Source organism: Carassius auratus, chromosome 18, assembly GCF_003368295.1.
Source record: "Carassius auratus strain Wakin chromosome 18, ASM336829v1, whole genome shotgun sequence".
NCBI lineage: Eukaryota > Metazoa > Chordata > Actinopteri > Cypriniformes > Cyprinidae > Carassius > Carassius auratus.
In genome coordinates this window covers 24441243-24468898 of record NC_039260.1, presented here as the reverse complement: position 1 = coordinate 24468898, position 27656 = coordinate 24441243, and the positions used below count along the sequence as shown (strand labels likewise).

Here is a 27656-nt window from a genome sequence, read left to right as displayed (position 1 = left end):
TTCTTAAATCTCTTAACCTTTAGCAAAACCTTTACCCTTTAGTTTTGAATCTCGCTGGGTCTCTCGCGAGAAGTAAATCAAACTTGCTTTGTATTGCAAGGCTTGTGATTGGCTGTTCGCCAGAGATGTCACACATTCATGTGCACGCGCTCCACAAACTCAGGATCAAAGCCTCAGTTGACAAAGAAGTTGATGAACAGCAACATGGTACTAACAAAGCCAGATTGGAGAGGTTTAGTTTTGTCAACTCAAAACTAATCCTGTAACACTAATCCTGAATTTGTTCAGCTACCATCATGGTACATGCCCCTGGTCAACATGGAAATGTCATAAAACAACAACAGAAGTCATAACATAATTAAAAGGCCTTAAGTAAACCATAATGGTTGGTTCTGGTTCTTGGATCTGATTGAACGAGAAGCACTGTGAGTGCTGATATTCCCTGAAGCCGTAGTCATGATTCCCAACTTCTCAGGAGAACTTAAAAGCACCAAAGGAATGTGGAAAAAAAGACATTAGCAGAGATACTTCAGGAACTCAAAATGAGACACAAGCTGTTCCACAATATTTATCCACAATAATTATATTTTATGAATGATGGTTTGATATTAAACCATATTAAACCAAGATGGCGGCGTGTCCACATGCAGCGGCTTCTCTCTGTCCTGTCAGAATGAGGGGTAACCGCGGAGGTATCTGGGCTAGGCTAACGGATAACCCACACAAGCCATCTACCCCCACCATCATACTGGCTAACGTACGCTCGTTGAAAAAAAAACTGTACAACACTCGCTTACTACGTTCAACACAGCAACAGCGTCACTGGCAACTCGGCTCAGCAACAGCGTTCCAGACGGCGCTATTCAGCTCGACCAGCTGACGTGCTATCGAGCGGACAGAGCTTTCGAGCGGGAGGAAAAACCTGCGGCGGCAGGCTTTGTGTTTACATCAGAGACGCGTGGTGCCACGATACTGTTGTGATGAGCAAACACTGCTCACCCCTGGTGGAGTTTATGATTATGAAGTGCCAGCCGTTCTATCTGCCGAGGGAATATAATGCTAAACCGCTCATTCGGGTTACATTCCCCCGAATAACAGCAACAGGAACGACGCAATGTACCAGCAAAACTGTACCAGCACATCAGTGAGCAGCAGACAGCACAACCCGATGCTTTCTCATCATAGCTGGGGATTTCAACCATGCTGACCTTAAGAGTGTTTCCAAAAATACACCAACACATTAACTTTCCAACAAGAGGTAATAACATTTTGGACTTTGTTTACACCACACAGAGAGGAGCTTACAAGGTTTTTAAAAAAACATTTTAATAGTTTTAGAAAGAAAAACGTGCATAAAAGTTGTTGTTATCTTTAAGAGAAAGGAGCATTGCACATCTAAACATGCATGTCTGCAGCACACCTGGGGCCTGTACCATGATGGTAGCTGAACAAATTCAGAGTTATAGGATTAGTTTTGAGTTGACAAAACCAAACCTCTCCAATCCGGCTTTGTTAGTACCATGATGCTGTTCATCAACTTTCTTTGTCAATTCAGGCTTTGATCCTGAGTTTGTGGAGCGCGTGCACATGAATCAATCAATCAATCACCTTTATTTATATAGTGCTTTAAACAAAATACATTGCGCCAAAGCACTGAACAACATTCATTTGGAAAACAGTGTCTCAATAATGCAAAATGATAGTTAAAGGCAGTTCATCATTGAATTCAGTGATGTCATCTCTGTTCAGTTGAAATAGTGTCTGTTTTAATTTGCAATCAAGTCAATGATATCGCTGTAGATGAAGTGACCCCAACTAAGCAAGCCAGAGGCGACAGCGGCAAGGAACCGAAACTCCATCGGTGACAGAATGGAGAAAAAAACCTTGGGAGAAACCAGGCTCAGTTGGGGTCAGTTCTCCTCTGACCAGACGAAACCAGTAGTTCAATTCCAGACTGCAGCAAAGTCAGATTGTGCAGAAGAATCATCTGTTTCCTGTGGTCTTGTCCTGGTGCTCCTCTGAGACAAGGTCTTTACAGGGGATCTGTATCTGGGGCTCTAGTTGTCCTGGTCTCCGCTGTCTTTCAGGGCAGTAGAGGTCCTTTCTAGGTGCTGATCCACCATCTGGTCTGGATACGTACTGGATCCGGGTGACTGCAGTGACCCTCTGATCTGGACACAGACTGGATCTGGTGGCCACGGTGACCTCGGAACAAGAGAGAAACAGACTAATATTAGCGTAGATGCCATTCTTCTAATGATGTAGCAAGTACATCGGGTGTTATGTGAAGTGTTTCCGGTTCCGGTTTACCTAATTAATGCAGCCTAAAAATCCTTTAACGGATTTGGATATTAAAAGCATATTAGTATGTTATGTGTAAGCCAGGTTAAAGAGATGGGTCTTCAATCTAGATTTAAACTGCAAGAGTGTGTCTGCCTCCCGAACAATGTTAGGTAGGTTATTCCAGAGTTTAGGCGCCAAATAGGAAAAGGATCTGCCGCCCGCAGTTGATTTTGATATTCTAGGTATTATCAAATTGCCTGAGTTTTGAGAACGTAGCGGACGTAGAGGAGTATAATGTAAAAGGAGCTCATTCAAATACTGAGGTGCTAAACCATTCAGGGCTTTAAAAGTAATAAGCAATATTTTAAAATCTATACGATGTTTGATTGGGAGCCAGTGCAGTGTGGACAGGACCGGGCTAATATGGTCATACTTCCTGGTTCTAGTAAGAACTCTTGCTGCTGCATTTTGGACTAGCTGTAGTTTGTTTACTAAGCGTGCAGAACAACCACCCAATAAAGCATTACAATAATCTAACCTTGAAGTCATAAATGCATGGATTAACATTTCTGCATTTGACATTGAGAGCATAGGCCGTAATTTAGATATATTTTTGAGATGGAAAAATGCAGTTTTACAAATGCTAGAAACGTGGCTTTCTAAGGAAAGATTGCGATCAAGTAGCACACCTAGGTTCCTAACTGATGACGAAGAATTGACAGAGCAACCATCAAGTCTTAGACAATGAATGTGTGACATCTCTGGCGAACCGCCAATCACAAGCCTTGCAATACAAAGCAAGTTTGATTTACTTCTCGCGAGAGACCCAGCGAGATTTAAAACTTAAGGTTAAAGGTTTTGCTAAAGGTTAAGAGATTGAAGAATATGACAAATTTAAATGTCATATGAAAAATGAAGGAGGACTAATAAAATAAATTATCTTGCTCCATCAGTGTAGTCACAAGTGGAACTTGTTAACTTAGTTTATACATTTGGAAATATATAGTGATAGAGACTTGAACATGTAAGTTCAGATTTGTAATTTTTAAAATAGTTAAATCTTTTGATACTACAGCTTATTTATATTACATGATCTGTATACATTAATATTTACAGTGTTGGGTAAGCTACTTGGAAAATGTAGTGAGCTAAGCTACCAGTTACTCTACAGCAAATGAAGCTTCACTACACTGAAGCTACCCCCCTGGGAAATGTAGCAAGCTAAGCTACATCAACAGTAGCTTGCTACATCTAAGCTACTTTTAAAATTAAATTTTTATGTTGAACACGTTTTATTACAAGACAATGTTATCTCAGTGCTCAAAACTGTCAGTCAAACAAATAGGCATGTATAATTGTTTAGTTTAATAGTTTTTTGTGTTCCTTATCAATTTGGCAACAAAAACAATCAAAATACATGTAATTAACAATGTGCGCACAAATAAGTGTATGCACCTGTTGCATGGGCATGCTTAATATACTGTAGGCCTTTGCAGAACAAAGTGCAAGACCTCCAAACAGTAGCCTACAAAAAAAAAAATGGCCAGGCTGGACCCTGATAATTTTTACAAGCAGCATCTGAAATAGGGCTGGGCGATATATCTAACGATATGATCATGCGCATCTAATCAGTAAAGCTGCTTCCGTGATCACTGCTAAAATCGCCATCACCTGCTTATAATTGGAATGGCATTTAATAGATAGAGCCGTAGATCGCTGACAAGCTACACAATATCGTGTTCATTATCAAAGGCATCTGCGACAATGAACGCAATATTGCGTAACTTGTCAGCTATCTATGTACGGCTCTGTCTATTAAATGCCATTCCAATTATAAGCAGGTGATGGCGATTTTAGCAGTGATCACGGAAGCAGCTTTACTGATTAGATGCACATGATAATATCGTATATCGCCCAGCCCTAAGAAAACATATTTTCTCTCTGTTATCTCGCTCAGTGTCATGTACTTGTCGAGGTACTGCCACAGCGACTCATTCCTCGGGAATAACTGTTCTCATCCTATGCCATCATTACATCAAATAATTTTTTGCGTGACTGGCCAAGGAGTGTTACCATCCGGAGCAGAAGGTGGCGGTAATGCATCATAAAGATGGTTGGTTGCTATCCACCGTAAACACGAACAAGATGAAGTAGCGCCGTCGCGTCACTACTGATCCAGGATCAGCGATCTTAGCAGTTGTATTTCCCAGGGGGCAAGGAACTCGACCGGAAGATGAAGTCGGGTGGGGGCTGCCATCCTTTAGCAGAACTTCACTTGCGTTAGCATTCCCATTGACTCCCATTCATTTTGGCGTCACTTTGACAGCGAATAACTTAACATTTTTTTTTTAAGCAAAATTGACCTTTAATTTGGAGCAAGATAAACTGGAGTGACTTTGTGTCAGACATGTGTCACTTCTTTCACATCTGATTGGTTCACCTTCAGTTTGAGTCTTGAATCCAGAACATAACCTGCCCTGGAGCAGGTTAGCCGTGCAGCGTAAGATACCATGGCAACGAACACCGATTAAAGCCAAGCTACTTTCATAGTACCTAAAACCCAGGGTTGGCGGAAACTAAGCTGAAACATAGCTGACTATCCACCTAATCCAGCTTCATGGTACAGGCCCCTGGTTTTGCTTGGTAATATGTATGCAAATGTTTTTAAATCTATCCTTACACTAAATACCTATTTCAATACACTATGATTATAATGTTTAGCCTTAATTGCTGATGTTGATTTAGTCACATTGTCTGTTCCTTGGCTCTGTGTTTTTGGTTCATTGCTGGAACGGAGCAGCAAATGTCAGAGCAATCTATGAATATATAATGCTGTTCACCTTCAAGATTATCTTAGCCTGAAGATGATTTATGATTAAATATTCCACATGGGTGATGATGGATGCTGATGTCATAAGGCCTGTGCTCTCTTGTGTGTGTTCAGCACTGTGATGATAACACCACACAAAACACCATCTTTATTCCCCATAGATGAGACCAGGAGGAGTTCAAGATGACATACCATAAAATACATTTTGGACTTTTCCACTGAAATTTGTCTTCTTCTCAGCTTTAAAAAGTGATAAAAGCTGATAAAAGTGGCCCTTGGATGTTTTTGTAGACCTTTACATAAATGTTTAAGTAGAAGCTGCTATATATTATCCAAAATAATGGCCTAGATTTTTTTTTTTTTCTAGCAAAATATGGTGTGCAGATAAACATATAAATATGTAAAAGAGATTTTTTATGGTGACCAAGTATGGTGACTCATTCTCAGAATTCATGCTCTGCATTTAACCCATGCAAAGTGCACACACACACACACACACACACACACACACACACACACATAACAGCATTACTTGTTGAACCTGAGCTCACTCTGAAATCTTATTTCAGATAAGGTGATTGTCCAGATTCTACCATGATTTCTAAAGCGACTGGAAGTGTGAGAACTGTTATGGGTCTATGATTATGATCTTCTCAGTTCACAGTTTGATATAGTTTGAGTGCTCTAGGGAGTTTCAGAGGCACAAGATCAGTGACATGAGGAATTAAGGTTAGCTTGACAAGCAATTAATCATTTAAACAGTCAGTACAGTGCTGGTGAATCACATGTGCTGCGTCCTAAATCACTCGCTCATTCACTGCTCCCTGTAGAGTTCATGATGTTTTGTCTAATACAATCTGTTTGTGCATAGGGATTAATCCAGAGGTTCTCAATTCCAGTCCTTGTGCCCCCAGCTCTGCATATTTTGCATGTCTCTCTCTGTGTTAACACCTGATTCAGATAAAAACAGCTCATGAGAAGTGAGCTCAGTGTATAAACGGTGTTCAGGCTCCCTACACAGTGTTCATTGCTCCCTACTCCCTGAGCAGGGTAAGTGTTGTAACAGTCCATAGTTCTGTTACTATGGTTTAAGTAGGGTGTGGTACACTCCTGTCCTCTAGGGACCCTAAATGGATCTTCTCATCTACAGTAGATTAAATCCCAGTGAGGTAGTAGAGGAAGGAGAGATCTGTTTGGTGAAGTGGAAGCATGGTTTTCTCCTCAAGTATTCCAGGCAGTAGAGTCCAGATTGAGAAATGTGTTTCAAGCTCAATCATAAGGACTCTTTATTATTGGTAGAATCACTACTAAGATGTACAATGGGGATGTGAGGAGCATTTCCACTGTGACATGACTTCATAGAAACCTATAGTGGATATACCAGGAATATTCATTCCCCACGACTAAAGCCTCAGTTGGGAAGCACATGGTAGATAGGGATCAGGTTGGATTTTTGTTTATTGCTCATTGAAAAAGACATTTGTCAGCATCATCAGCTTCTACGTCCTCTACATTGGGTTTAACAGACAGTCTCCGCAACGGACAGTTGAGATTCTAAATGGACAATGGTCGTATAAGGTTTTTCATACCAAAAATTCACTTTGGTTTACTATGATGTTTGTCTTTATGTTTACGGGTTTTGTTGATGGCACTTTCCATTCTTCTTGAAATGAGTATGCTGATTTAGTTTGCTTTATTTTTCCTTGTCTGTTGTTTTTGCCTATTCTCCAATATTCAATAATAACTTGGTATTACTCTTCTATCTGTGTTGGTACAAACTTTATTTCTTATCTTGGTTGACATTTGAGTGAACAGCATTTTAGGTGCTTTTATTAAATGTGGTTGGTGGGCCCCTCCCTTAAAAATGATCAGTAGCTGTGCCTTTCAAAAAGCGGAGGACGGTACTGATTGGTGCCTGAACAGGGACCATCAAACCAGTAATTTATCACCTTAGCCTGTATTCATGTCGCACAGAAGGGTCAGTCAGACTGCTCAGGATGGGGATGAGGACGTGCCCAGTGAAGCATTTTGTTTCTAAATGAATCTTTTTTTTTATTATTATTTTTTTTATTTGTTTTGAATCCGTTAAGTGAATAAATCAACGACTCATTCATAACTCATTAAAGGGTAAGTTCATCCAAAAATGAAAATGATGTCATTAATAACTCACCCTTATGCAGTTCCAAACATGTAAGACCTGCTTTTATCTTCAGAACACAGTTTAAGATATTTTAGATTTAGTCCGATAGCTCTCAGTGCCTCCATTGAAGCTGTGTGTACGGTCTACTGTCCATGTCCAGAAAGGGAAGAAAAACATCATCAAAGTAGTCCATGTGACATCAGAGGGTCATGTGACAGCAGTTCAGTCAAGTACACTGAGTTTGAGTAAATGAATTACTCCGGGATATTGGTTTGTTTGAACTCAGAGGGAGTGTCAGCCACATTAAACAAGTTAACAGCTTAAGTCATTTGTGGATTAATGCGTATTAGAGATGCGAATCGTTTAAAACAATTCAGTTAGATTTGGTGAACTGAATGATTCGTTTGCGAACCGGATATCCAGACTGCTTTGATTTGAGCTCTCTCTCACAACAGACACGGAAGAGAAGACAATGCTGAATAAAGTCGTAGTTTTTGCTATTTTTGGACCAAAATGTATTTTCGATGCTTCAGAATATTCTAACTGACCCTCTGATGTCACATGGACTACTTTGATGATGTTTTTCTTCCCTTTCTGGACATGGACAGTAGACCGTACACACAGCTTCAATGGAGGCACTGAGAGCTATCGGACTAAATCTAAAATATCTTAAACTGTGTTCTGAAGATGAACGGAGGTCTCACGGGTTTGGAACGACATGAGGGTGAGTTATTAATGACATCATTTTTCGATGAACTAACCCTTTAAGGCTGTGTTACCTTGTTAATGCTGTCACCTACTGCCAGTTTTAGTTGCATTTTAATGTATAATTCTATTCTTAAATATTTTTAATATAAAACATTAATTTTACGCTTAATTTACATGCATTTAAAAAAAAGCAGTCGGTGTAAATTCACTAAAAAACACATCAGATGCGGCTTCTCTCCACTTCTGCAGGGCATAGATGGATTTTGTTGTACTGATTTCACTGATTAATTACAGTCATTATAAAATGCTGGAAAATACTGATTTATCATCGATATTGATATATCATCTAATAATCTCTCTGTTTGTGTTTCTACAGTTCTTCATTCTGTTGCTTATGATATTATTGTTGGAGATTCTGTTCATCATTCTGTTCTTCGCATATCAAGATGAGGTACGTACAGAATGGATCTGTCTTATTCATTATTTTATATTATTACATAGATTGTTTTTGGTCATTGGCAGCATTCAGTGCTCATATTTAATTATAATGACAGAAAACTCCTCAATCAGCCCACTGTCTCAGTGATATCACTCCAGATTTACTTCTCACATAATCACACTCAAATCAATATTCTGTTATGACCACTATCGTCAAAGGTGAGTGAAAATTAGCATACAGTTTGGATTGGTGGTATGGTTCTGTTCTGGTCAAGAACACCCTGCACATCCATGCTGTCTAGCAGACAGAGCAGCAATACCCCCCGAAACAAACCATATGTGACCCTGCCTGTGAAAACCCAGCTAAAGTCTTTTTTCTTTTCTTTTTTTTTTTTTTACAGTACATTATTTGAAAATAAGTATAAACGCATTCATTTACAGAGTTTTTAAGCATTTTAGAATATATATGTTTTAAATATATCCACAGGGCAATTTTTACAGAAGTACAGTGCCCGTAAGGTAACTTGTTTGGTTTACTTAATTTTGTCGTGGCCATGACTTAATAACTCTTTGTAACGTGATAATATGTCGTGGCCATGAGATAATAATTTGTGGGAATGTCATATTAACTCGTGGGAACCTGATGTAATGTCGAGGCCAGGAGATTATTTTGTCAAGGTAAAAACATTCTTATGTCATGGCCTCAAGATGCTGTGTTGAGGGAACGACATGTTTTTCTCGTGGCCACGAGTTTTATTTTGAATTAAGAAATTATTATATTATTTACAAAAGTATTCAGAATGTTAAGTAAGGAGATGGAAATTGAAGGAAGGGTTTGTGTGTTTATCAGTGATGTGTGTGTGTGTGTGTGTTAAGTTACTAATCTGATTCTGACAGATGCAGAGATGGTGTGAGGGTTATGAGACATCACTCGTATCTCACTGCTCTCATATGGAGTATGTATAGAGATTAGTGGTCGACCAATATTATTATTATTATTATTATTTTTGACAGCTGATGCCTATATCTTGGAAAGCAGGGCGGCTGATGGCCGAAAGCTACTATAATTGTATTTATTTTAATTAATATTTAAGAAATTTAAAATCATTTGACCATGGATTTAAAAATAAATGTGTAAAATAAACATACGCATACTTTAGATGACAAAGTCTTTTTCACAAATAAATATTTAATACAAATATTATTAAAAAGGAAGTAAACACTTCTGGGAAGTTTGTGTGCATTGGGAATCTTTTTTTTTAAATATACCTAAGGTAACACATAGAGCACATTGGAAATTACATGAATATGACAATAGGCAAAAGCATGAAGTGCAACCTAATTTGCAAACATGAGTTTAACGTTTGTGGATCGTGTGTCTCAATGAAGTTGAACTCTCCTCCTGTACATATTCAATTCACACAGACCGACCATCGAGCAGAGAACATGTGATCATGCAGGATTCATGCACACATGACAAGCTTTGGATATGATGAGCAGTTGGAGGTTATGGATTTTGGACTTGCTCTGGAAGTAGGCTAAGAAAGTGAAACAGCAAGGTCATCTCAATGAGCATTATTTTTCTGGCCATAGCCCTCCAGCTCAACTGAGCCTTCCATTTCTTCCAGATCGCCATACAGAGATCGAGAAGGAGTGGTGAGGCCATTTTTCTCATGCATCCATTGATTCCAGCATATGAGTTATGCCAATATTGAGGCAATGCACAAAAATGACTACGAGAGGATGCCTCCTGTAGAAGAGATGCTGGCTAGCTATCTCTCTATGGGTGAGACATCCTTTCTTAATACTCCCTCCTTGCTATCTAAAGCCCTATTTGGACGGGACTAGTTTTACAGGGGGTCGTTAGAGAAATCTGCATTTCACAGGCGTACTTGGTGATTTTAATCCCGTCCGAATCTGACACGTCTGTGTTTTTATCACACAACCTCTGTGATAATTCCAGAGCAAATTACCTACCGTTTTTCAGCAAACTCAGTGATCCTCTGAGAAAACTAATCCCGTCCGAATGCGAATGTCTGTGATTGCCGGTGATATTTTATTTCACAACGCGTTTCCTTGTGTGTTTTGGCCAACGTGAATTACCGTAGATGCTCTTACCATGCGGATGTTTGATATATTTGCTTAGCAGCAAATAAATAATAAAATAATAATAATAAAATCAAGAGCAAAATCATGTAAACTGTTAATACGGGCTATTGTAATATCAGCATCAGGTAAGATTACTCACGTTTATTTATGTACTCAGTTACACAATGTTTTATTTAAATTTAATTAAAAAAATATTTATATAAAAAAAACGGAAAACAAGTTAAACTAAAGGAACCACACATTAACATGGTTTTGTTATACTAGCCATTTACTATTTATTGTGTAATAGTACTAAGGCAATCATTCTGAATGAATGCAATGCACGCATACAGAGCGCGTGATCTCTGTGATGCCCAGATGCACAAATCAGACCCTCCCACCTCTGTAATAAACACAGAGATGTTAGTCCCGTCCGAATTGGTACATGAAAATCACAGACGTCAGGTGGTAAGAATCGAAACTCAAACGTAGTTTAGAAAACTAGTCCCGTCCGAATAGTGCTTAAGCCTCAAATCCTCCATTCCAAGAAGGTCCAGGTCTGAGCCAGAACAACATAAGGGTCCTGGTCTGTCTTGGTCTGAGGATCAAAGACTGGCACAGAAGGCCAATCAAGTCAAGTCACCTTTATTTATATAGCACTTTAAACAAAATACATTGCGTCAAAGCAACTGAACAACATTCATTAGAAAAACAGTGTGTCAATAATGCAAAATGATAAAGGCAGTTCATCATTAATTCAGTGATGTCATCTCTGTTCAGTTAAATAGTGTCTGTGCATTTATTTGCAATCAAGTCAACGATATCGCTGTAGATGAAGTCAGTGTCACAGCTTGCGCTTCTCCCCCAGGGTAGGTGTAGGTGGAATCGCGGGTCAAATCAAGGTAGGCAAAGCCTAAGGAATCTGATCCAGACAAGGCGTCAGCGCTTTTGTCAAGTATCTGGTTCCGGCTTCATGGATGCACCATTCCATCTATGAGCTGCTATTTTAGAGTGCTACGAGAGCCCCTTAGTGTCACGGCGCGGTAGGACGCGCAAAAGAAGAAACAGGGTCTGGGTCCAAATGCAGGGAAGAATCTTTTAATTAGAATAAAACTTAAAAAACAAACAAGGCAAAAACAAACCAGAAACAAATCACAGGAACTGAGCAGACGCAGACAAAATGCAAGACACGAAACATCAGACATATCATACATCCAGATAGAGTGGTGTGTGAGATGAGAATATATAGTCCATTACAATGAGCAACAGCTGTGTGTGTGATTGAGAGACAGGTGTGCGGAGTGAAGGTAAATGAGTCCGGGAGCAAGGGAGAAACACAGGTGTATCAACTAAAACAATGATGAGGTAGCAAGATAGGTGGGGTAAGAAAAGAGACAGGACAAAAGCACATGGCACCAAACAAACACAACACTCACAGAAGACTGTGAAAAAACCCCTCACTAAGGAGTGGATTCCAGACACTCCAAAGTTAGAAATCAAGGAGGGAGGCGGAACGGAGGTGGATCAGGGGGAGGGATGTAGTGGGAGGCCCGTGTAGTGGAAGAGGGCCTGGAAAAAGAGGTATAAAGGTTTGTCCCAGGGGCACCGAGAGCAGATGCCACCGCCTCGGGGGAGCTGTGAGCTGACGCCGCCACCTCGGGGGAACTGAGAGCGCACACTGCCCCTGCCTCGGGGGAACTGTGAGTGGATGCCGCCACCCGAGAGGGTAGTGAGTGGATGCCGCTGCCTCTGGAGCTTTCGGAGCGGCCACCGGTGCCTCGTGGGAATCGTGAGCGGCCACCGTCATCTCGTGGGAATGGTGAGCGACTACCGGCGCCTCCTGGGAATGGTGAGTGGCCACCGCATCCTCATGGGAATTCAGAGTGGTCACCGCCGCCTCGGGGGCTTTGTGAGCGGACCCCGCCTCCTCGTGAGAATCGTGAGCAGACACCGCCGCCTTGTGGGAATCGTGAGCGGACACCGTCATCTCGTGGGACTCCTTAGCGGACACCGCCGCCATCGTGGGAATCCTGAGGGGACACCGCCTCCTCGTGGGAATCCTGAGCGGACACCGCCGCCTCTTGGGAATCCTGAGCAGACACCGCCATTCGTGGGAATTGTGAGCGGACAGCGCCACCTCTTGGGAATCCTGAGCGGACACCGCCGCCTCGTGGGAATCGTGAGCGGACAGCGCCACCTCGTGGGAATCCTGAGCGGACACCGCCATTCGTGGGAATCGTGAGCGGACAGCGCCACCTCTTGGGAATCCTGAGCGGACACCGCCGCCTCGTGGGAATCGTGAGCGGACACCGCCGCCTTGTGGGAATCCTGAGCGGACACCGCCGCCTCGTGGGAATCCTGAGCGGACACCGCCGCCTCTTGGGAATCCTGAGCAGACACCGCCATTCGTGGGAATCGTGAGCGGACAGCGCCACCTCTTGGGAATCCTGAGCGGACACCGCCGCCTCGTGGGAATCGTGAGCGGACACCGCCGCCTTGTGGGAATCCTGAGCGGACACCGCCGCCTCGTGGGAATCCTGAGCGGACACCGCCGCCTCTTGGGAATCCTGAGCAGACACCGCCATTCGTGGGAATCGTGAGCGGACAGCGCCACCTCTTGGGAATCCTGAGCGGACACCGCCGCCTCGTGGGAATCGTGAGCGGACAGCGCCACCTCGTGGGAATCCTCAGCCTCTGGAGCTCTCTGAGCGCACACCACCGCCTCGGGGGATTCGTGAACAGTCACCGCCACCTCGGGGGAATCGTGAGCGGCCACTGCCATCGCCTCACAGAGAACATCCTGGGTAGGCCCCTCCCCCCGACAGCTGAGCCGCTGCAGAGCCAGGTTGATATAGTCCTCCAGAGTCTCCTCGGGGTGCCAGAATGGCATAAGAGACCTGAAGGGCTCGGCTAGGCCTCCCCAAAAGCACACCATAAGGCACACTCTCTGCAGCCAACAACTGAGCCGCCCCCACAAAGTCCCTGGTGTAATCCTCGATGGCCAGATCTTCCTGGTGGACATCGAGAAACCTCCCTGCTGGACCCATGTTTGCTGGCTGTATATGTCACAGTGCGGTAGGACGCGCAGAGGAAGAAACAGGGTCTGGGTCCAAATGCAGGGAAGAATCTTTTAACTAGAAAAAAAAACTTAAACAAAAAAGCAAACAAGGCCAAAACAAAACAGAAACAAATCAGAGTGAAGGTAAATGAGTCCGGAACACAGGTGTAGCAACTAAAACAATGATGAGGTAACGATAGGCGGGGTAAGAAAAGAGACAGGACAAAAGCACATGGCACCAAACAAACACAACACTCACAGAAGACATTGACAGAAAGACAAAAGACTGTGACACTTAGAACGGTATCCTAAAATCCATGTTATGGTAAGTGTGCACATGAAGTCTTTGCCCACTTTCTAAAATCCACAATGTGGTAAGTTCGCATGCTAGTACTCTACGTTCTTTTCTAAAATCCTATACGGTGAAGGCTTTGTTTGGTTGCTTCGTGCCCTTTCTAGAGCTGGTAAAAGCCCCATTCATCTTGGGTGCCACTCCACCTATGTATACCCAGGATACCTATTTAAACAGGGTGTTACTACTAGGGATCTCTTGGGATCTACAAGAGCAAGTGGTAGCCCCTGTGTGACAGGCAAGACTTAGTATGATGCTAGGCTCTTGGTCATATCCCTTTAAAGGAATCTATTCCAAGCCTTGAGCTCTACCCCAGCCCTGTAGTCTGGCCCTAACAGGTACGTTTGGGTATGTGGCCTAGGTTCTTGGCTGTAAGGGATAATGTCACAGACAGCCGTCTTATGTCCCAGGGGCAACTCCTATGGAAATGGTAGAGTTGGTACTTAGTGCTTGCCATGGTTCTGGCCTGTACCCCCCTCAGCATGGTGGCGTGGGTATACCATTCCCCATAGCGACCCCTAGAGGACACAGTTTGAAGTTCCCTTGAAAGGGAATGTCTTAGGTTACTTATGTAACCATGATTCCCTGAGTAGGGAGTGAGACACTGTGTCCTCTAGGTTTTTTTGCCATGCTTCAGATGCAAGTGTCAGACTTGCTACTTTCAGGCTTCAGTATTTATACTATAGTCGCAGCAATAGTGACATCATGGGTTGTCGCTTTGCAGTGTTTTCTTAGTATTTTTCAATGTATGCTTCAGACTCGGGTCACAACGAGGCATTCCCCCATAGTGACCCCTAGAGGACAAAGTGTCTCGTTCCCTACTCAGGGAACCATGGTTGCAACCTGAGATGTTTTTTTTTCTTGCGTTCCCTGATTCTGTTCTACACAGATGATTAGAAATGACCTTGTTGACCTGGCATGAAAACCCTGCCGTGTTGCTTATTTAACACGCATTTACATTTCTAGAGCATGCGTGCAATCAAATCCTGTCTGGAGAAAAAAACACAGAAACACTCTGAGGATGGCTTTCACTGGCAGCTTCAACAGAATAGATTGCTGTCTTTCTAACTGCCTTTTTCCTGTTTTCCTATTTCCTCTCTGTTTGTGGTGTTGAATAATTCATTGATGACAGTCTGTTTGGCCGATTGATGACGGAAGTGCAATTTCTCTGTAGTAAAGACTGCAAACCCTCATTTATTACTCATATGCCAGTGATCAGAAAGGGATGATATTCCATAAACACCACACTCTCATATTTAGAGAGGAACAGGTTAAATATTTTAGATGTGAATAATTAGTTTCCACCTTTCTGTCTTTGTGTTTACTGCTTCTGTCAAGAGATTCATCAGTCTGATCATATTTAATATGCGTATGCATCTGTACCATTGCATATTAAGTAAACTTTTTGCTTTAAAGTAGTTTTTGCAGATAATTAAACAAATGATTGCTCCGACTCTAATATAAAACATGCCATTGCAGCTATGTGTTCATCGGCATCAGAATTTAATGTGCTGTGTTGTGGTGAAATCTCCCACAGCTTACACTAATGAGCAATATGATTTGCCTAATTGATTATTAACATTAAGGAATTTAACTATTTATAGAGCTGCCTTTCATTATATTGCTGTTTCTGAATCTAGTACTAAAATCAGTGAAATTAAAAATTTCCTTTATTGTACACACACATTAAATGCTTCTCATCTTGTGGTGTATTCACTTATTTTAAAGTTTATGAAAGAGTCAAGCCTATATATTAGCTTCACTGCTCCCAAAATGCATTTATTGATAACCAAAAGAGTAGCCATGTGGTCAGTTTGTCTCTTTTGAGTTGGCGACACACATACTCTTAACTAACAAATATATAATGTATGATACCTTTGTGAATTCGAAAAGAATTTTCAGGAATGGCCATGAATTTACTCAAATATTTAAGAAAGTTTAATTAATTGAAACATTATGCCTTAATTACATTATTCTACTCTCATAACCTATGATTCTCCTCTCAGAATCTGTGTTAATGTGCTCCTGTCTCTTTCTTCATCTCCCCCTGCCGTTCTCTCACATACATCGCTCTTGGCCAGAGGGAATGCCTGGAGACAAGCACAGCTTTGTTCAATCATGAGCTCATACACTCAATGGGCCTCATGCATGAAACTCCAATACAATCAACGCTTTTCTGTGAAAATCACACATTATTCATTCACAAGTAAACTGTTACACCAAATTTAAACTGGAATCTTTTCTGGGAGCGTCCTAGACTGTTTCGCGCTGATGGATTACACCCCAGCAGAACTGGAGCGGAGCTTCTCTCTGAAAACATCTCCAGGACACTTCGCTCCATGTAAACAGGAAGACAATTCTCAAATAACCATTATGATGAGTTTTGTTCCAACCGCTTAAATGCTAAAAGTACTTGCGCTGTAAAACCTATTAAGACTGTCTGTTCCCCGAATAGTGAGGTCAAAATATAAATATAAATATAATGTAGGATCTATAAAAATCTTATCGTAATTAAACCAGAAAAATGTAAAGTAAATTAACAAAAACAATTTTTAAAGTTTGGGCTCATAAATATTAGATCACTCGCACCAAAAGCAGTTATTGTAAATGAAATGATCACCGATAATAGTTTTGATTTACTCTGCTTGACTGAAACCTGGCTAAAACCAAATGATTATTTTGGTCTAAATGAGTCTACTCCACCAAACTACTGCTATAAGCATGAGCCCCGTCAGACTGGTCAACAATATATAGTGATGTTCTCAATGTTACCCAGAAAACAGGATACAGGTTTAACTCTTTTGAAATACTTCTGCTAAATGTTACACTGTCAGACATGCAAAATAAATCTAATGTATCTCTTGCTCTGGCTGCTGTGTATAGACCACCAGGGCCGTATACAGAATTCCTAAAAGAATTTGCAGATTTCCTCTCAGACCTTCTAGTTACAGTTGATAAGGCGCTAATCATGGGAGATTTTAATATACATTAGGACTTGCGTTTACTGACCTAATAAACTCCTTTGGAGTCAAGCAAAATGTCACCGTGCCCACTCATCGTTTTAATCATACACTAGATTTAATTATATCGCATGGAATCGATCTTACTGCTATAGATATTGTACCTCAAAGTGATGATATTACAGACCATTTCCTTGTATCGTGCATGCTGCGTATAACTGATATTAACTATATGTCACAGCGATACCGTCTGGGTAGAACTATTGTTCCAGCCACCAAAGAAAGATTCGCAAATAACCTGCTTGATCTATCTCAACTGCTATTTTTACCCAAAAATACACATGAATTAGACGAAATTACTGACAACACGGGCACTATTTTCTCTAATACATTAGAAGCTGTTGCCCCAATCAAATTTAAAAAAGTTAGAGAAAAACGTACTGTACCATGGTATAACAGTAATACTCACTCTCTAAAGAAAGTAACTCGTAGTCTTGAATGCAAATGGAGAAAAACTAACTTAGAAGTTTTTAGAATTGCATGGAAAAAGAGTATGTCCAGCTATAGACAGGCTTTAAAAACTGCTAGGGCAGAGCATATACACAAACTCATAGAAAATAACCAAAACAATCCAAGGTTTTTATTTAGCACAATGGCTAAGTTAACAAATTACCAGACGCCACCTGATTCAAATATTCCACCATTGTTAAATAGTAATGACTTTATGAATTTCTTCACTGATAAAATAGATAACATTAGAAATACAATAGCGAATGTAGATTCTACAACATCTAACACTTCAGTTTCATCCATCGCACCCAAAGATAAACTGCAGTGCTTTACAACCATAGGACAGGAAGAGCTAAATAAACTTATCACTGTATCTAAACTAACAACATGTTTATTAGATCCTGTACCCTCTAAATTACTGAAAGAGCTGTTACCTGTAGCCGAAGAACCGCTTCTCAATATCATTAACTCGTCGTTATCTTTAGGTCACGTCCCGAAACCATTCAAGCTGGCGGTTATCAAGCCTCTTATTAAGAAACCAAAACTAGATCCTAGTGTACTGGCAAATTATAGGCCTATTTCAAATCTTCCATTTATGTCTAAAATTTTAGAAAAAGTTGTGTCTGCTCAATTGAGCACCTTCCCGCATAAAAATGATCTGTATGAAGAATTTCAGTCAGGTTTTAGGCCCCACCATAGCACAGAAACTGCACTTGTTAAAATTACAAATGACCTGCTCCTTGCGTCAGACCAAGGCTGCATCTCATTTCTAGTCTTACTTGATCTTAGTGCTGCGTTCGACACCATAGATCATGACATACTCATAGATCGATTACAAAACTATACAGGTATTCAAGGGCAGGCTCTAAGATGGTTTAGATCCTACCTGTCCGATCGCTACCATTTTGTTTACTTAAATGGAGAGTCGTCTCATTTATCATCAGTAAAATATGGAGTGCCACAAGGATCCGTCCTAGGTCCCCTTCTATTTTCAATATATATGTTGCCCCTCTGTAATATTATTAGAAAATACGGAATTAGCTTCCACTGTTATGCTGATGATACTCAGCTATATATCTCAACGAGACCAGATGAAACTTCCCAATTATCTAAGCTAACAGAGTGTGTTAAAAATGTAGAAGATTGGATGACACACAATTTTCTCCAATTAAATTCGGATAAGACAGAGATACTAATTATTGGACCAAAAAACACTACACAGAATCTTGTAGATTACAATCTGCAACTAGACGGATGTACTGTTACTTCCTCTACAGTCAGAAATCTGTGTGTTATATTAGACCGCAATTTGTCTTTTGAAAATCATATTTCCAATGTTACAAAAATTGCATTCTTCCATCTTAGAAACATTGCCAAGGTACGAAACATGTTATCTGTTTCTGATGCAGAAAAGCTAGTTCATGCATTCATGACCTCTAGACTGGACTATTGTAATGCTCTTCTAGGTGGTTGTCCTGCTTCGTCAATAAAGCTACAGGTCGTCCAAAATGCAGCAGCTACAGTCCTTACCAGGTCAAGAAAATATGATCATATTACCCCAATTTTACAGTCTCTGCACTGGCTACCTATTAAGTTCTGTATCAGTTACAAATTATCATTACTTACCTATAAGGCCCTAAATGGTTTAGCTCCTGCTTACCTAACTAGTCTTCTACCACGCTACAACCCATCACGCACCCTAAGGTCACAAAACACTGGACTTTTGGTCGTTCCTAGGATAGCAAAGTCCACTAAAGGAGGTAGAGCTTTCTCACATTTGGCTCCCAAACTCTGGAATAGCCTTCCTGATAATGTTCAGGGTTCAGACACACTCTCTCTGTTTAAATCTAGATTAAAAACACATCTCTTTCGCCAAGCATTCGAATAATGTATCTTTTTAATTGTGAGTGTAGTTGCATCTGATCAAAGGTGCATTTTTATTCATTAGCTTGGGTTAAACTAATTTTACTTTGTTGGATCAGCAGCTATGCTAATGATGTCTGTATTTTGTTTCTATGTTTTGCGTAACTAGGATTTACACAAGCTCCAGTCTGGATCCAGAACATCTGAGAAGAGATGATGCTGACCCTCAGAGGACCTGAATTGAATTGATATTTAGTACAACAATTTCTACAACACAGATATTAAAGTGTGATGTGTTTAATGAATGAGGCTCATATGTGCAACTATATTTTTTGTGTCCTTGGCATATCAGTAACAGATATTAATTGTTTCTAAATGTATCTGTAAATGCAGCAGAAGAACTATCAGGAGTATCATCTGTCGCTCTGAAGAATCACAGCGTGTTTAGATCTGTTATAGTCACGTACAGTATGTAACTCGTCACGTCATAGTTTGATCCGATGCCTTTGGAGTCAAGAACAGGCTTGCTTTCACCTGCGTATGTTTTCAGTGTGTTGAAAACAATAAACTTTAAATGCAAACACTGTGTGTGTATTATGTTACATTGCGCTGTTATGTAAAGCATGTTTAAGAGTAGTTACACTGATTTACTGACACTTATATTAATGGTACATTTCAGGGACATTATTTTATGTTTGACTGTAATTGGATTTGGCACATTTACAGAAACTGGATTAGACTAAGGGTCCTTATCCTAAAAACAAGATCAGGGTGAGATTAAATAATTTCTGTATCAACATTCTGTGACAGAATGTCAAGTTATGTTTATGTATGCGTCAGATAATGAAAGTCGGGCATTAATGACATTCTTCGGTGAATGTGCTTTTCTTTACGGCATGTTCTAGATTGATCTGTATGCACAAAGCGACCTGAAGAAAGGCCTGCAGCTGTTTGGGACTGAAGGAAACATCGGCCTGACCAACGCCTGGAGCATCGTCCAAACCGACGTACTGTTACTGCATTCATTTCTATGCTCGTGATTATTGGTGTCGCACTGTAAGATATGATTGAGTGTATTGAAGGAAGGAAACATGAAGATGGTATGTGTGTGTGTGTGTGTGTGTGCCGTAGTTTCGCTGCTGTGGAGTGAACAATCACACGGACTGGTTTCACGTCTATAACGCGACGCGTGTGCCGGACTCCTGCTGTCTGGAGTACAGTGATAACTGCGGTCTGGAGAATCCTGGCACCTGGTGGACAGCGGTAAGAAGCTTCATCAGCTTTGAAGAACACAGAGAACAGTTTAGCAATGTTCTTCTGTCTCCTGTGTTGGTGTATCTTCTGAGTGAAATAGACGGACAGAAAGTCTAGTGTAAATGTGGTGTTGCCCATCTCTCTCTTTGCTGACTGAGCGCTGTGGTTTGTGTCCATAGCCGTGTTACGAGCGAGTGAAGGGCTGGCTGCAGGAGAATCTGGTGGCTCTGTGGATCTTCGCTCTGTGTACGGCTCTTACACAGGTACTGAACACTTATCACAACAGTCCATACACGAAAGCTCAGTGGGGATCATCGTTACGTGTGTTTGCAGATCCTGGGGCTGGTGTTCTCCATGACCATATTCTGTCACGCTGTAAAAGTGGAGACCTTCTACGCATAGAGATGCAGAACCGGACCAAACACATTCCTGCTTCTCCATCCAACACTTCTGTGTTCGTCGCTGTAGAAATCAGTCATCATGTTTCGCTAACACACTGCTATTTGCAAAAGGATTTTATAAGCCAGATCAACTGAAATAACTGCTCTTTATTGTGAATATTTAATGGAATATTTTTTTTTTTTTTGGTTAGGGTTTTCTTTGGTCTATTTGTGAAGAAAATACAGCAATTTCAAAGAGGGAAACGGGAAACTAATTTTATATTTGTATAATTTCATATTAATATGCGTGAAATTAACATCCACTGTTTATATTTAGTCAGAGCGAGTTCTCAATAGATTTAAAAGGTAAGATTTTAGAAAACATTTTTGTATATTTGACTTGTTTGGCATAGTCTTTAAAACAAAAAGTAATAAAACAGACACATTTTACTTGAGCAAATACTTGCCATATGTAGGAAGAAGCACAAGTATGTTCAGCAGAGCTGATTCAGTTAAAGAGCAAAAGCACAGATTAACGTTATGGGATTGATTGTGGGCTCAAGAACCGATTTTACACAATGTGTGTCCTTTCTGTGCCAGGCAGTTCTACATGATACATTCTACATCATTGCCTGCTTAGCCCCACCCACCAATTCTACATCACTGCCTGCTTAGCCCCGCCCACAGATTCTACATCACTGCCTGCTTAGCCCCGCCCACAGATTCTACATCACTGCCTGTTTAGCCCCGCCCACAGATTCTACATCACTGCCTGTTTAGCCCCGCCCACAGATTCTACATCACTGACTGCTTAGTGTTTATGAGAGGGAAAGCTGGGGCCTGTTTCAGAAAGGAGGTTAAGTGAAAACGCTGAGTATGTTAACCCTGAAATGAGGAAAACTCTGGGTTTTCCATTTCAGAATGGGAGATTTGTCAAACCCAATAAAGCAGGATAAGTCAAGCCCGTTTCCGAAAGAAAGGTAACTAATACAGTCAGTTACTGTGATAACTAATTTCATGAACCTAACCTGGTCAGGAGCAGGTTTTCTTTGGTAAATCCAGAGTTTCTTTTGGTATACTCCCCCTTTTCAAAGTACAAGCGATGTTCTTACTCCACTCATTCATTCATTCATTCATTCATTCATTCATTCATTCACTGTCACACAAGGTTAAAAACGACTTGCGTGAATTATGGCTTCATTAGTGTAGACAGCAACGTGTATGGTGCTGAGAACTGGCTTTTAATAAGATTGACAGGTTTCTTCTTACTTATCCCATCATATATCACATTAGAGTTTATTTTCAATAAAAAATAAATAAGTGCCTAACGAGTGTTTAATAATGATAAAAGTATTCATAGTTTTAGTAAGCGTAATCATTTACAATCTGTTATTATTGCATCCTGTTAATATTCAACAATACTAAGGTGCAAAAATTATGTATCTGCCAGTATAAAGTATAAAGAGCATCTAATTATTATTGACACTTAGCTTGTTGCAAAGAAAACTGTAAACTGTAAACAGCATCTAGAGCTATTTGCACTTAGCCTACTGTAAATAGGATCTATCACTAAGAAAGTATGTTAATTCCACTTAGTGTAAATAGCCACTGCCATATTTTTCTTACCCTATTGGCAAATCATTTGCAAAATAAAAAAACTGCAATGAAATTATATATATATATATATATATATATATATATATATATATATATATATATATATATATTGCCCGTGGGATACCATGAATAGACTATTAGTTCAATAACCTATCGTTCTGTCAGTTATCACCTGTGATATTATAGCAGTTATAAGAATTAAACTTGTATTGAGTCTGAAGTATGCAGATGTATTTTTGTCAGGAGCTGTTGCCATGGTCAGGCCCGTCGCGACCATAGACAGTAAAAGACAAGGCAGGCAAACCAAGCAATTGCTTGGGGCCCCGAGCTGGCCTGGCGTGGCTTGTGTCGATTTTGAATGAATTAATTAAAAATAGGTCGTTGCACTTACATCAAAATCACTATATGTACTAATATCTGTAAATATTAAGCTGGAACAGTCTATTTAAATATGAATCCTGCATGTTCTGCTCGTCTCTGTTATTGAATGGAGCAGAATCGCGACTTCCTTTACACTGAAGCGCACGTGACGCTCGCGGTAATTTCAGCATCTGGTGTCTCACTAAAGACGTGAACACATGAACAACATCTCCAGAACTGCTCTGACAGTCACTTCATGTGCATTCGACCGTTTGATTTGAATAAATGGTACATCAACCCGTCAAAATAAAAGTCCTGTTTTAGACAAGTATTTGCCAGAGATATATTACTATTGTTTAGCAGAACATACCCTACTGCTAAAAAAAATCTAACTTTTTTTTTAAGGTTTAATCACTCAAAATTTCTTCCATGTTTTATTTTTAATAGTAAATCCCCTTTGTTTACCAAAAAGTTAAGTTTGCTTAATTTTCAATAATTTAAATATAAATTAAATCAATGTTTTGTGTTTAATGTGCATCTCAGAAAATGCTTTATTTAAAACCCCAATTGAATGGCACTTAAATGCACTTAATTCATCTGTCAACTTTATTGTCATTGTTCACAGTACAATATAGCTGATATCCTGCACAGCCCAGAGTTTAAACTGATAAGTGTGTGCTGTCATATTATTGCAAATCACTATTGAATTCCCACCAAACTATTTTTTCAAGCAGTATTTGCACAGTAAACCTTTTTTATTTATATAAAGTGTGGGTGAACTTAAACTGTATGGCTATGCTGTGGTTCCTGTAGGCTTTGCGTGCGTGAAGGGGTCGGGGGGCCTCTATGTCCATTTTGCTTGGGGCCCCCAAATTCCTTCAAACGGCCCTGGCCATGGTGAATTGTAATATCAGAGCTCCATTGATTCATAGTCCTGGTCCACGTGCTAAACTCAGAGTCAATCTACTCAGCTTCAGAGTCAACTCAATTCAGCTTTTCTGAACCCAAAAACTCAAGAGTTTCCCATCTCAGAGTATGTCAACTAGAAGTTCAAGTTATAACTCAGAGTTGGATGAACCGTCTTATTTAAATGGACCCCAGGTCTACACAGAAACCAAACAATAAAGATGCTCTGAAGACAACAAGATGCTGTGCAGTGCCAAGCTGTGGAAAAACAGTTAGCTTTGTCTTCCTTCTGATCCCAATGTTAGGGTTAAGGCTTTTTAAAGAAGATACAGACCGCATTAATAAGAACTCTGTCCTTTGTTGACTTAATTTTTATTTGCGATTCAAACAAGATTGTAAGATTTGTTAACAAACAAGGCACAATTCGACACAGGATTTTCAGAAAGATTGAAACTAAATGCTGTGGCCATTTTGGATCCAATATTAAAGTTGCAACACAAGTGTGAGGAACTGTTATTATTATTTGATCACTATTACTTTGTTTATTATTACAGCTAATTTAACAGGAATCACATGAGTATCTTTGCGTTTTTAACCTAAATCACAGCAGCGTTCATCTGTGAGGAATGTAGCCTATCAATCATATGTGCTCCTGTGGCTCAAGTGGTAGAGCATTGCGTTAGCAGCATAAGCTCGATTCCCAGGGAACACGTGTTAAGTAAAAAAAAAAACTTAAAAAAAAAAAAAAATGTTAGCCTGAATGCACTGTAAGTCACTTTGGATAAAAGCGCCTGCTAACCAAACTGTTAGCCAATCACAGCAGTGGGCGTGTCCTTCCTAGTCTATAGTCTGATGAGGGGGGTAAAATAGGACAGCAAATAGCCTATTGATAAGAAATTGTTTATGTAAAAATTTTGATAACATTATAAGTGAACCTCAGAGAACAGTGAAAAATAACAAGCAGAGGCAGTTCATCATCCCTTTAAAACTGACAAAACAGATCCACCACAAACTCACGGTCGAATCTCAGAGATCTTCATTTTAACAGTATTTGTATAATTTTATCATTTTGAAACCAACAAGCTTCTGTTTGTGAAATGTTTAACTTGATGGAAGCGTTTAGCAGAATTCAATTTTGAAATGAAAAAAAATGTAACATGTCATTAAATTCCTGTATTTGGATCTACATTTCCTATACCTATGAGAAATAATGGAAATAAATATGTACAAAATTGAGAAGAATTAATTTATTGAATTTCCTTTGCCATTTCAAATACTACTGGTAGCATTATATATACCGATCAGAATGTGTTATGATTTCATTTGTAAATGCAGTAAGGGCAGCAACACTATTGTTCAAAGCATTTATACTAATAAATAATTTTATATTTTCAGGATATTTCACGAAGAATTTGGCACAGTGTTTCCCAAACCTGTCCTGGAGGCCCCCTGCCCTGCACCTTTTGTATGTCTCCATTATTCCACTCATCAGCTCGTTAGTAGAGACTGCAAGAACAAAATTGGGTGTGTCTGATTAGAGAGACATATAAAATGTGCATGGCAGGGGGTCCTCCAGGACAGGTTTGGGAACCACTGATGTAACAGAATCCAGTGTGACCTTTTTGTCAAGTCAATTCACCTTCATTTATAAAGTGCTTTCAACAATACAGATTGTATCATGCAGCTTTACAGTATTAAACAGGAAAATAGTGTGTCAATAATGCAGAAGGACAATAGTAAACACTCAGTTTTCAGTTAAAGGCAGTTAATCATTGAATTCAGTGATGTCATTCTCCAGATCAGTTTCATATTAATTAGTATCTGTGCAATAATTTCTATGATATCGCTGTAGATGAAGTGACCCCAACTAAGCAAGCCAGAGGCGACAGCGGCAAGGAACCGAAACTCCATCGGTGACAGAATGGAGAAAAAACCCTTGGGAGAAACCAGGCTCAGTTGGGGTCAGTTCTCCTCTGACCAGACGAAACCAGTAGTTCAATTCCAGACTGCAGCAAAGTCAGATTGTGCAGAAGAATCATCTGTTTCCTGTGGACTTGTCCTGGTGCTCCTCTGAGACAAGGTCTTTACAGGGGATCTGTTTCTGGGGCTCTAGTTGTCCTGGTCTCCGCTGTCTTTCAGGGATGTAGAGGAGCACACCTGTCAACATTGGTTGATAGACCGGCTGCGCCTCATAGCTCAATCAGTGACTCCGCAGGCAGAATTAGCAGACACACTCCTCATGCAACTACGATACTAACTTCTCATGAGAAAATAAGATCAAAGGTTGAAAAAGTTGCCCAGAAACATGCATTTCACAGCATTCACAGCACAAAAGGCACAGGTTTGTGGAAAATCACAAGCAGTGAAGGACATACTGCCTTCATAAATCCATTAAACGAAGGCATTTCACTCATTTTTGACATGATCCCTGGGTTCAGATGTGTCGTCTTGCAGATTCAGCACTGCAGCTTTCAGGTTATTAATGCACAGCATGAGATTTATCTGATGATGACAATGAAACAAGACTCTCTGTGTTTATATTCTCTGGGCATCTTTTGCCATTTTGTGTAAATGGAATTGAATTTTGCTAACAAAATGAATTAATGTGTGCTTGTGCTCTCTTTAAATAAATTACACATGCTTTACCTTCTGCAATGTCTCATGTTCTCAGTGTGATTTTTGTCCTGATGCTTTTAGGGCCACTATATGCTTACACACTTTCTAAATAATCAGATCTGTAAATATACTGTATACCCACTACAAGAAACAAAACTAATGCACATATTAGAAATCAGACAAGTCTGGTCAATCAAGAGAATCTAACTGAATGTTACCTGTGCAATAACCAGATATAATACGGAGTCAACCCCTCCGATGAAATTGTGTTTCAGGAAGACCAGTGGACTTCACAAAAACCCACAGCAAGTGTGTAAATGTAGTCCAATTCTGCAGTAAAGCCACACACTTGGCAACCCTGATAAACATTTTCACTAGCTAGGACCACGCCACAAACAAGCTATAAAAAGAGTAGAAAGAGGATGAAGGGGTCGAGGGAATGGGATGACAGTCAGGTTGATCAGGGCATCTTAAAATTGATGGTTCAGAGAGACTCAGAGTGGGGGTACCGTCTCTAGCATATATTTAAGCCAGTCATTGAGGACCCCCCGAAACAACCTGATAGAAATAAAATGTGGGATAATGTTGTCTGAATGGATGAGAAAGGCAGGGAAGGGTGAGTTCGAGAGAACGAGACTAGCAGTGCGGTATGAGGTGGCCCGGTATATATGGAGGTTTTTAGAAGTCAGGTGATTGTTTGGGTGGCGTGACTCTGCTCCGAATCTTTGTTAATACCAATTAACTCCATTTCACTATATATGACCACGCCACAAACAAGCTATGAAACTGGGGAAGAGTAGAAAGAGGATTAAGTGGTCAAAGGAATGGGATGAAGGGTCGAAAGGAATGGGATGATGGTCAGGTTGATCAGGGCATCTTGAGCTAATGGCTCAGAGAGATTCAGGGTGGGGGTAACGTCTCTAGCATATATTTTGGCCAGAAAATGAGGACCCCCAAAGTTGGGAAGAGCAGAGTTAAGTGTGAGCTCAGAATGCCTGATCATGTGGAAAGGATGCAGAGGTTAATTAGTTCAGGCGTTAGATGGTTAACACAGGTTCTTGTTTTCGTAAGCCTTTAGAAAGTATGAATGTGTGAGAATGAGAGAAGCTGGGCAATCGTAGCCAGTGGTTATTCATAGGAATAGTTGACCAAGTAGGTTTAAAAATGCACATGGGGATCCGAGGAAGGAATGAGCATAAGATATGAAGTTGTAGATGGATGGCAGGTCGGTTGATGGGAAAGGAAGCTTTGAGACAATTCAAGCCAGAGAGGTATTTCATTATGCTGTGGAGA

General features: G+C 40.4%; 1 protein-coding gene across 2 annotated transcripts in view; it reads left to right on the top strand.

Annotated features, from left to right (window-relative positions):
* LOC113118737 (tetraspanin-4-like) overlaps positions 1-22520 on the top strand; it is a 47157-nt gene extending 24637 nt beyond the window's left edge. For both annotated transcript variants that reach the window (XM_026288146.1, XM_026288147.1), the window contains exons 3-7: positions 8338-8412; positions 20136-20237; positions 20362-20493; positions 20664-20747; positions 20818-22520. In XM_026288146.1, the coding sequence (XP_026143931.1) occupies positions 8338-8412; positions 20136-20237; positions 20362-20493; positions 20664-20747; positions 20818-20886 (462 nt within the window). In that variant the 3' untranslated portion in view covers positions 20887-22520. The remainder of the gene's footprint in view (positions 1-8337; positions 8413-20135; positions 20238-20361; positions 20494-20663; positions 20748-20817) is intronic.
* The last annotated feature ends 5136 nt before the right edge of the window (positions 22521-27656 follow it).